General features: G+C 33.7%; 1 protein-coding gene across 1 annotated transcript; it reads left to right on the forward strand.

Annotated features, from left to right (window-relative positions):
• Nucleotides 1–2,458: 2,458 nt before the first annotated feature.
• LOC131049993 (nodulin-related protein 2) lies at nucleotides 2,459–3,372 on the forward strand. Its single transcript, XM_057984114.2, has one exon. It carries the CDS (start codon nucleotides 2,549–2,551, stop codon nucleotides 3,239–3,241), a length of 693 nt encoding a protein of 230 aa, XP_057840097.2. The 5' UTR covers nucleotides 2,459–2,548; the 3' UTR covers nucleotides 3,242–3,372.
• The last annotated feature ends 9,156 nt before the right edge of the window (nucleotides 3,373–12,528 follow it).

Consider the following 12,528-nt stretch of genomic DNA (forward strand, 5'->3'; position numbering starts at 1 on the left):
TAATAAAAATAAAAGTAAAAATGTTAATAAAATATCATTGATAAAATAAAAAGATTTTAAGAAGTTACATAGATTCATTAAAATGTTGTTAACTTTAATTAAAGAAACTGTTAATTTATTTACTTAAAAATTAAATTCAAAAGAGTCTCATGACTCCTTTAGAGAAGGAAAAAAAATATAAAAAGAAATAAATGTCAGCGCTCTATGCCAATGACACTGTTGTTTTTAAGAGTAACGAAAAACAAATTGATGAAAATAATATAACAACTGTAGAGGCTGTATAGATGTGACCATTTATTTGGACACTTAATCAATTAAAGCAAAGCTTGCATGAGAAGAAAACATTGGAGGCGATGAACAAGAAATCAAAGACCAACGTGTTTTGAATCATCTTGCACGTTTCTACAACGCTGTAAACCGTCGATTTGTAAAGTTTGCAGTGCAACAACAGTTGGGCGAATGACCTACAAACATAGCTGGGTGAATTTTGAACTTGCTTCATGATCTCTAACTTTGTATCTTGAACCTTTATAATCTTGTTCACCTCTAATATCTAAGAATGATAGTTCTTAGCAACACTTAATTATTTATCTCACCATCAACATATGCATTATTAACATTTAAACTATTTATCTTAATTGTTAGATAAATAATAGAAAAATAATCAATTATGCATCTAATAAAATTTAACAGGTTCAATTGATACACAATTTAATTTCCTTCGATGCATTCCACTATTTTATTATTGCTCATTTGCAAATTTCTATAGTTTATAAATTTCACCTATGTCAAATAAATAAATAAATACATTTTAATCTTATTATCTTTATGTGATTCATTTATGAGTCACTATCTTCTAGACCTCCAATTTTTTAAAAATGAAGATCAATATCTACAAAATTATGTGAGTAATGTCTCTAAGACTTGATTTTCATTTTCACTTGAATGCTACAATTTTAAAATAATTTATTTCTTTAATATATAAATTTCATGTATACATTCCTCATTCAAGATGTTGAAAACAATACATATATTCAGTCAACTATTATTCTCTTTATGTAGTTCATTTCATAGTGATTATCTTTCAAAACTTACCAATCATGTATTATCTAGTATTAAAAAATAAATTGTTGTCATATTTTATCACGATGTATGAAGTGTTTGAAATAATTGCCTTCTATAGAATTGCCTCCAATCTAATAATCTATTGGACATTGATCATATTTTAATGTCAATGATTTGATATTGGAGATAAATGATTGATCTCCATATGACAATTATTTTACTTGTGAAAATTATTATCACTTATGATTTGAAATATGGCAATTTGTTGAACATTATTGCCATTCGTCTCTTCAATGGGTTTGTGTGATTGTAAGTAATAATACATTTCTCCTCCATCATATCCATGGTAGGAAGATAGTTGCTCCTTATGAGGAGTCATACAATATGAGAAAAATGAGTTCACTAAATAAATACCTCTATCATTTTTCTCATCTTTCTATTTATCTCTCCATCCCCCTCATCCTTTGCTTCTAAATCTCCATCTCTATTTTTATCTTTATATTCCTCTCTATCTTTCTCCCCTATCTATATATTCTTACCTCTCCCTACATCTCTCTCCATATTGCTCCATCTTTATATACTTCTCTAATTATCCTCTATCATCTCTCTACTTTCGTCTCTTAACTCTATCTTCTTACCCCTCTATCTCTCTCTTTCTCCCTATTTATATCATATATTGCACAAATATATACAAAATATACACCAATTTTTTTTTTCTAATTGACCACATCTATTTGACCTACCCATTGCACACCAAGGTGCAATTGCTAGTCTTTATTCTTTATCAGCTGGATGAAAAAGTGGGACTCAGATCATTGCAATGGTCTTGCATTACATAAAAGATGATACAAACCGTAGATAGGAAAATTGAGGTTATTCATCTCAAATAAGAAACGCCTTCGATGTAAATATTTCTCAAATTTAGCTATACTATATTAAAAAAAAACATTATATTAATAAAATTTAAAACTAACACAATTTTTTCATAAACTGCAAAATTTAAGAAAAAATGCTATACCATTGAATGACATTAATAAAATCACTAAAATTAATATAGAAGCTCAAGGTTACAACTCCAAATAGTCATACTCATGAGTCATGACTATCCAACTAACTAAAGCAAGTATGAGTAATGACTACCCAACTAACAAAAGCACAATTCATAAGACAAAAGTTATGTGATTTAATTGTCTGAATAGACGTTTCACCTGTAAATAGGTTCCAATATTAATAAAACCATTAAAATCAATATAAAAGCTCTTTCATATTATCCATTCTAGATAGGCCCACAAAAGCACACGGCAATTTTTCATACGCGCTTTGACAATTACCCCTTATCTCAAATGTACGATGCTTTTCATACGCGTTTTCCGCTTTCAATATATACCATTCACTTGATCTTTTCAACTATTCCTCTACACTTCAGATCTGAGAAATTTCTTTCTTTACTTCAGATCTGAGAAATTTCATTCTCTCTGTTTCAATGGATTCCCAAGATCGAGGGTTTTCACAATTCCTGCACACAGCGGCCTCATACATCCCCGATTCTTCTTCTCCGGAAAAGAAAACGGAAACGGAAACGGAAACGGCAACGGTGACGTCAGCATCGTCGTTAGGGCACGGCAGGAAACCCCCGTCGGCTTCAGAAGCTCTGTCCAGCGCCAAAATCATTCTTGACGCCGCCGTATCAAAGCTTCACAAAGCAGAGTCTGAGTCCGGCGGAGATCATCAGTTCGACAAAGCGAAGGTCGCCGCCGCCGCCTCCGATGTTTTGGCGGCCGCCAAGCATTACGGGAAGCTGGATGAGAATAAACACGGAAAATATATGCAGAAGGCGGAGGATTATTTGAACAAATACAGCGAGGGGAACCGTACCAGTAGCGGGGGCTCTGCTGTCCACGGTTCGCCGCCTCACTCAGCGTCACACAATTCGACGCCTCACACTGCATCGCACAATTCGACGCCTCACACTGCATCGCACAATTCGACGCCTCACAGTTCATCACATTCGGCCTCTGAGAATGAAGAGGACAACTATGGCAAGTACCTCAAGACAGCAGGGGATTTTCTGAACAAGTCGACGTCTCACAGTTCATCACATTCGGCCTCTGAGAATGAAGAGGACAAGTATGGCAAGTACTTAAAGACAGCAGGGGATCTTCTGAACAAGTTTTAGGCATGTATTTTTATTAAGGCTTTAGGGTTTTATGTGTATTGTTGCAGCTTTTATTATGTATTTTTATTTAAGCTTTAGGGTTTCATGTGTATTATTGCAACATTCTCAATTTGATTGGCCTTTTTATGAAAGTATTAGCTATGCTTACTTCCAAATTTGAAGTGGTGCTGGTGCCAACCAAATGAAGAATAGTAATTAATAATAAATATGAAACAACTTTCTTAGGCATTGCATGTTAAATGGTTTCTCTCCTTCTCCTTAATTACAGTAATGTTTTTTAGGTTGGCCTTTTTATGGAAGTATTCGCTATGCTTACTTCCAAATTTGAAGTGGTGCTGGTGCCAACCAAATGAAGAATAGTAATTAATAATAAATATGAAACAACTTTCTCAGGCATTGCATGTTAAATGGTTTCTCTCCTTCTCCTTAATTACAGTAATGTTTTTTTAGGTTGTCATGAAGGGAAATAAACCACAAATAAATATAAAAAATTACTTCTCTCCCTTTCTCCCTAATTACAATAATGTCTTTGACACTGTCAAAAGGAAATAAAGTACAAATAAATATTAAAAAAAGAAGTAATGATTGTTTTAGATTAAGTGACTAGCACTTGCATCGGTATTTCTATATTCCATAGATGCATATTATTTATTGTGCTTATATATATATATTTTTAAGTATTTCACTCATTAAAAAAGAAAAAGAATTTGCAAGGTTAATATGACTTTGATCTGGAACAATTTTGTCAAGTGGAACAAATTTAGATTTTCAACAATTGAAATTTTTTAATTAAAAAATTATCATTTAATAGATTCTAATAAGACAAACAAAGATAACAAAAGATACGTTTCATGCATTAGAGGAATTTGCAGGTTCAGCAAGTTATATCCCATGCGTCCTCCCTGCCTCCATGTTTTTCGGCGCTCGCAACCAACTTAATAGAAACAGTGATAAGAAAGCCGCAGGTTTTTGAGGGTTTGAATTTAGAGTGGTAGTAAACATGTTTGCTTTGTTCCATAAGCAGAATGTCTATGGGGATAAAAGATAACATTCACCAATATGAATATAGTTTATAGATGTGATACTTTTTAACCCTTTAGACATATTTAATGGTTTGTTATCTCATTATTAATAATTTATGTGTTGTAATGCACAAATGAATGTACATGTCATGTAACCATGTATTCAGTTGTTTGCTAAGAACTATAGAAAGATGCAAGAAACATGGAATTTGAGGGAGAGTTTGAATCTAGAGTTTTCCTAAGAAGCATAGAAATGAATCTTTGGATTAAATGATAATTGTGTTTTTATTGTCTATATATTTTGTTGGTACAAATTTTAAATACATACGATATGATTATGAATGGGTTGCAACTTATAATTTAAACTAGCAAGCTATACAAACTGCTTTGTAATATAAAATGTTTTTACAATGTTTGAAGGCAATTATAAGTCCTCAAAGTTTTTTTAAATGTCATCTCAACTCTCTTTGAATGTCATCTCAACTTTGTCCACTATCAACCTTTTTATTGTTATAATAGATATAAACCTCATCATAGCTCCAATGACAATATAAGCTCTTCAAAATGGATAAGAAAATTTGTTTCACATTGATTGATATCTTGTTGCTTTCATGATTGCATTCTTTATAGTTTATATGCCCCTAATTTAACAATGCACCTGATCACCTTCTAACTTTTCATGGGGTCTCATTGTGCTCTATCCTTTGATGTCCATCTATGTTTGTCCAAAGATAGGTCTTCTAATAGTGTTCCTTATGCTATTCCTAGCACTTCCATGCTTTATACTTCTAGTTTTCTCTCTCTTCATAATTTTCTCCTAACTTGCTTAGGATTGTCTAACTTATCTTTCTCTCATATTATTGTCATTGGACCATGCATACTTCTCACAAATACATGAAATGTCTATATTGCTGTCACATTTGATCTACGAGCTTATTTGGCAATACCCTTGTAGCCTTTTCCTTGTATTTATTTTTTGTCATCCCTTTAATTACTTTCCTTTTGTCTCGATATAAATATAACTGAATTTTATGCATCTTTGTCATTCACATAGTTCACGTTTGGCATGTGCTTTTATTCCTTCTCTTAGGTTTGAATACTTTCATGTTGAAAACCTTCATGACACATTATGAACTACACTAAGGTTTTAATGAAGATTTTGACAAGGCTTTTACATTAGACAACAAAGAATACTGTTATCCTTTGTGATTGGTTCTTATTGAAGGAATTTTTCTTAGTATCACTTTTTTGTCTCTCAAAATTATGTTTATTCTGTCTTGCTTTCTCAAACTTTATGTTTATTCTAACTTGCTTTCAATTGACTGCCATTTATTTAACTCTGCCTTGACCTATCACTTAAGAAGTCTTGTGCATAGCCTTCTTGTAGCCTTAACAGTCATGCAACATTGTTATCTTCTCTTGTCTATATGTTTGTCATTTTACCCATCTTGGCACTAATACCAATCTCCTTGCAGTGCGATAACTATGCTCATGAAATCCTCATCTATGGTCTTGAAACTTTGTACATTGGATGATTCATGACTTGCCTTGCTTGCTACATGTCTCATTGTCATTCTTTACGTTGTTGATGACTCCTATCTGTCAACTGTCAACTCAATCGATACTCTATAAGAGTTGTCGTTAGTGTGTATGAACCCTGCCATGTTTGTGGTAGGTCTCCTTGATAATACACTATTATCTTTCGCTCTCACAAGTCTAGGAAATACTTCTAGCATTGTCATTTTCTTTTCTATTTGTACCTTGTTCTACCCTACTCAGGAAATACTTCTAGCATTGTCATTTTCTTTTCTATTTGTACCTTGTTATACCCTACTCTAGGGTGCTTCTATCTCATGTTAATCTAATGTTTAGCTATTGTACCCAAGACTTAATGACAACAAATAGTCAGTGTCATAAGGAACCACTCTCTTATCTTTGCATTGTAACACTCCATCCCATGGTGAGTTGGTTATACATTCAACCTATACTCTACCACATCTCTACGCCCTCTATCTATGGTTATTTCTAGCATACTATGGCTATGCTTACATTACTCATGATTGTCTCCATACCTTCTTTCCATTGTTTGCTATTAATGCAGCCAGTGTTTACTTCAATATATTGACATTTAGGGCTACTTTGTCTTCTCGAATCTCTTCGTGGGACTATCACACATCTTTGACATATGTTTGTCACATCTTTAGCATTGTCATGTACCATTAACAATGACCACTGAGTCATATGCTATGTCTATTTTTAGACTTCAGGATTGATGATAGGTCTACAAGCCTCACACTACAATTTCAAGCTTAATCAACGTCAACCGTTTGCTAAGGGTTTTGATAAAACTTTGCTCCAACAGTCCCCCCATTCACTAACCAAGCAAGCATATATTAGCAACTCATAACAAGAGACGAGGTTTATGGTAGAAACCCCTTCTCTAAGAGACTCAAATGGAGCAAAATGAATATACAGACTTTGCAAATGTATAGACCTTGGTAATGTATGATAGATCCTTAAAAATATTTTCATGAAACCATAGAAAACTTGACAGAAATCCATGAACATGCTAATGCTTGTACTATGCTTTTGAAAACTATCTTCAAGAGGTTTTTGACAAAGTTTTTCCTTTTGAACTCACTGTCATAGGAAAGTTCCTTTATCGACCTTCATTATTTAAGGAGACTCATAATGGACACTCATATTTAAGGATACTTATCAGTATCTATTAACTATCGAATGGAATTCCAAGCTCCTTCCATAGTGCAGACATATAACTATTACATTGAGATTTTCTAAGATTTGCAAGATAAAGTGATACTCTTAGGATGGACATGACATGATGTTTTTCCATTAGTTGCAGATCTATCTTAAAAAATCCACCTCCAATTATGGTTTAATAGATGTCCATACCCCCTGTTCCATAGCTCCAATTTTGGTACAGGCAGGGAGGATGCCAACAAACGTTGTGGAATTTGGCTTTACACCCACCAATTGCAATTTCTTGAAAGTTTTTTGAGACTTTTCAGTGAATCCATTATGTACATATCGTGCGATCATGGCATTCCACGAGATCACATTTCTTTCAGGCATTTTGTCAAACAGTTGGCGTGCCTTGTCGATGCTTGCACATTTTGCATACATGTATTCTAGAGCATTTCCAACTATAATATCTGATAGAAGCCCCCTCCTTCCATTTTATTTTGATGGATGTCCATACCCTGTTTCAAAGCTCCCATTTTGGTACAGGTAGGGAGTATACTCCCTACCAAATTGTGGAATTTGGCTTAATCCTACCAATTGCATTTCCTTGAAAGTCTCTAACGCCTTTCCAACAAATCCATTTTTTTGCATAGCCCCCGGTCATAGCAGTCCATGAGAACACATTCCTTTGGGTACAGCTTTAACGAACTCCCTACCAAATTGTGGAATTTGGCTTAATCCTACCAATTGCATTTCCTTGAAAGTCTCTAACGCCTTTCCAACAAATCCATTTTTTTGCATAGCCCCCGGTCATAGCAGTCCATGAGAACACATTCCTTTGGGTACAGCTTTAACGACACACACTAAGCTTTGACTGCTTAGTGTGTTGTGGCGTGGGGTCCACCCAACGCACCTTCCTTTGCCCTCGTACTTCCTCCTTTTCGTTCTCCGTTACCACTTTGACTGCTTAGTGTGTTGTGGCGTGGGGTCCACCCAACGCACCTTCCTTTGCCCTCGTACTTCCTCCTTTTCGTTCTCCGTTACCACCCTTGTTTTTGTTCCCGTTTTTTTTTCCAGCTACCATTTGTAAGTTTTAATTATCAACCACCGTTGGAAGCTTTTAATTAGCTCCTATTCCCGCGTTGTATCCAAATTTTGCAAACAATTTGGGGCACTGTTGATAAAAACCCTTTCCTCTGTCTGTGCCGGCAGTTCAATTCTTCCGTATATCAGCTAGAGTCTCATTGTAAAAGGTGTGTAATTCTTTTGACAATTTAAAAACTGCCCATGTTTTCAATTTTATAAATTGTTTGTTGCATTATTATTGATTCTTTCATTATGCTTTCAGTTTAAACTAGCAAAAGAAAGGTAGAGGCTATTTCTCCTATATATGCTTGCCATTTTTCAGGGGGCTATGTACGATCTCTTTGTTGATAAATACCTGAGACAAAGCCTTCCTCCATGGAGTTAATATGTAAGTTGTTTTTTTCATTGGTCCATAATGATTTCGATAATGTGGTAATCTGGGATCTTCCAACAACTATAAAAACATACAAACTGTTAATATAATTAACTGTGCACTAATCTATGAGAACTCATTAGGCAAACTTAATGTCCACGTTTAAAATTATTATTCATAACACAAAACAAATAAATTTATAATTTGTACTGCCTCTGTTTTAGCCCTTCTTCTTGTCCATCATTAATCTTCATTAATGTTTATTCTCTATTGGCAGACTCATTTCATGTTCCGAATCTGCAATGCCTGTTCAAAAGGCATGAACTACCTATCAAACTATTGAAATAAAACCAGTGTTCCATGGAAACGCGTTCCCCCCCTAGGCCCAAGTCCCCCCGTCCCCGAACCCCGTCCCCCAAACATTTTCCCTTTGTCCCCCCGTCCCCGAAGCCCGTCCCCACGTCCCCCCGTCTCCCCGTCCCCAACGGTCGTGGAACACTGAATAAAACAAAGCAATTACTATTCAACCTGTAATTTAGCGTGACAATTTATTTAACTAGAGCTCTCCTCTGTTCCACAACATCTTGTAAATTTGGCTGATTTATTTATTTATAATTAATATACCTTCCCAAGCTACCATTGACTCAAAATTGTTCATGATGGAAGTATCACATTATATGTGATCATATAGCTTGCAGTGAATTCATTGCCTCTTGATCGAATTACAATCATAAAAGAGGCAGCACTAAAAGAGGAACGCTGTGAGCTAAAAGAGGAACGCTGTGAGCTGAAAATGGTATTTTTTATTGAGTTGATGAGGGCAGAGACTAATTCTCTGTTCACAGAATAAGCCCTCGAAACATTTTGAATTTCAAATCATTCTCAACATTTCATGCAATTCTCCTCTATTTATGGTTGAAATCTGATTTATCCATTAGTGCTGCGATACACTGGTTTTCTTGCCCAACTCATCTATACCTTCTTCTTTCTCTTAGTCTATTCATGTACTTCCAATTGAAACGACATTCAAATTGTTCTTTAATTTACCAATCCCGCTCTTTAAATATTTTTGTTTTTATCTACATACCAATGTGACACCGAGTCATTTCTTTCTTCTTATAATTTACTACGCTTTTTTGTCACATTCTTCCCTCTTTCTTATGTCACATATTCTTCCATCTTGCCTTGTGTAAGGGGTCCTACAAACCTATCTCTAATAACACTAAATAGTCCAGTTTAACCCTTATTGCATGTATGGATTTTATAATACATACATAGAATGAAGTGATGATCCCTACAGTATACACCCCCATTGGAGTTTAACAACATTGAAGAAGCCATACATGTAAGCCTCTTTTGATTTGAACCCACTACCTGCAATCCCCATCATTCCATTGCATTCCATTCAATTTTAATTAAAGTTGCCAACTCCCAAAAGAGGAAAGAATTGCATTACTAATGTTGTCTTACCATATGACCTATCTATTCTGATTGTAACAGAGTAACCATCTTCTGAAACATTTGTTGTTCTCCCCACAGATTGGCATACCCTTCAGAAAAATTGGAAACTCTTAAATAATTGAGTAGGGGCACTATTGGCTCTTGAAGAGCACCATCTATGTCACCACTAGCACCTAAAGCTGAACTATAATGATCTGTCATTTTTAGCAATAAAATGTAGTTCAGAGTGTTCTTGGCTTGCTGATATGTTTGCAGATCCATTAGTGTTGTGTAATTATGCTCATAAGAAGAGAATGGCGGGCAAGCTAATCAATCAGATTATTAAATTGCAAATTGCCATTAATTTTGTGTCTAAGGAAAGCTAGTAAATGGAATGAAAATTGACTACTGAATTGCAGACTATTTCTGTTTTTTTGAGTTAAGCCTTATTTGTATTTCAAGGGTAATCATTTATAGTCGAGTGAGTATTAAGGGAGTACTCATCTTTTTCTTCCTCTCAATTGACACCCATGTCAAAGTCTGTAAAGAGAAGAAGACAATCAGAATCATATAGCAATTGGTTCATTAGAATGCATGGAATCACATACAGAATTCATTATTATGCAAAGAGTGCATCATGCTTTTGTCTCCATCAAACAGAGGAATTCTATACATGTTCACTTCACACTTATCTCACAATAATTACATGTTCACATACACGCTTTTAACTTAAACGAGATCCCAACCAAAAAAACATTTTTGTCTGGTTTCCGTAATGCAGCTTTGTTTTACAAGTTCAACTCATGGTTTTTAATGTTATCACACTCACTCTCACACGCCCACAACCCAATCCCTTATCAACCTAATATCAGTTGATGAAATCAAGGCTAGGAAGCCAACTCAGTGGCATGGTTTCTCATTGATCAACTTTTAATCACATCTCTAATAATCTAATAATGTCAAATTTGAATATTCTTTTAAGGAGATCTATCTCTACATAAAATGTGCGCATTGAAATAAGATCTTTATATCATGGTTTTGTATTAATCTAGATATTCTTATTTATTAATTTTTTATATGTTTTATGAAATCTTTTTGAACATTTTAATTTACGGATTCAAAATATTAAAAATAAAATGTTTATAATAATGTTCAAATATGTTCATTTTGGAATATAAATTGTGAATACAAATTATAGAATATAAAATGTCAATTTTCATTTCAACTAGATCACAAGATTACATCATTATTTATAGAGAGTTTTGGGTAATATTTTCACTTAAAAACTAATAGATTACAACACTCACAACAATACGCAAAATATAAACCCTCTTATGGAACACTGACATTACACAATTTGAAATTAGATAATGAAACTAGCTTTTGCAAAAATCATAAGATTATATCATTATTTATGAAAAAATTTGGACAATATATTTATTTACAAAATTGATCTCTAATAGATTACAACACTTATAACAATACTCAAAATATAAACCTCAACCTATGGAACATTGACATTACATAATTAAATTAGATAATCTTCAACCAACACCCTCAAAACCCTATCCTTGAGCTACCAACCTACAAAAAATCTCTATAAAGGCATTAATACCCTACCTTCAAGTTGTAGAAAATCCATTACAAAGTCAACCCAAACTCATTCTGTAGTCCTTATTTTATAAGATCAAATTATAACACCTAGTTTCTACTCAATAGTTATTATTCCTTAGTTGTCAAGAAATCAAGCCAATGATTCAAATTATAACTCCTCCAAAATATAGCACCATTCAACAAGAGTTATTGTAAGTAAAAAATTTAAAGGGTATGTGTGCACAATCGTGGACCAACAAGTGGTCAAATATTCAAAATTCTTCAAAACATGTTTTCATTCTTGAAAATGTAATGTGTGCATATCATAAGACACATGTTATGTTCATATGCATTTTCCATGATGTGTGCATATCTTAAGGCACATGTTATAGCTCATGCACATTTTCCATAATGTGAGCACATTATAACACATATATGTTTTAGTTTTAACCAATCAATTGCTACACATAAGCTTAGAACAAATTTGAATTTACCAAACCTAAAATTTGGTCATTAAAACTAGGTTCAACAAATGTATGTTTCACAAAATACATACAAAAATTAAATAAGTTTCAAATGTGATCTCCATCAATCCTAACCCCGAGTTTCTTGTGCCCACCCCTTCAAGTAGTTGTGCTTACACTATTTTAAGAAGCCTCAACAGATTATTTTCCATGATAGCTGCAAGTTAATGGTTTTGGTTTTAATTGTGTGTAAATTTTTTGCATCAAAACCAGAAGCATTAACTAGAAGTCTAATTATTATTCACATGTCAAAATTTTAATTCAAATGAAAGAAGAGTAATTTTATGATGTTACTAAAGTTTAATTTATTCAAACATATGCATTTGATATCTTTGAGATTTTTACTTATAATTTTGACAATAGGCACAAATGCAATAAATAAATATAGCATGCTTTGAAGGCTATCAAAATGTGTCTACAATATCTACTAAGTGTGTTAAACTATGTGTGGATATTTTCTAACCAAATTCTAACATTTTTATTGTCTACTAGATGGATGTTGATTGGTCTCGCATCATGGACGAAGCAATTCAACACCCATGTAGT

The sequence above is a fragment of the Cryptomeria japonica genome, chromosome 9, assembly GCF_030272615.1.
Source record: "Cryptomeria japonica chromosome 9, Sugi_1.0, whole genome shotgun sequence".
NCBI classification, from domain to species: Eukaryota; Viridiplantae; Streptophyta; class Pinopsida; order Cupressales; family Cupressaceae; genus Cryptomeria; species Cryptomeria japonica.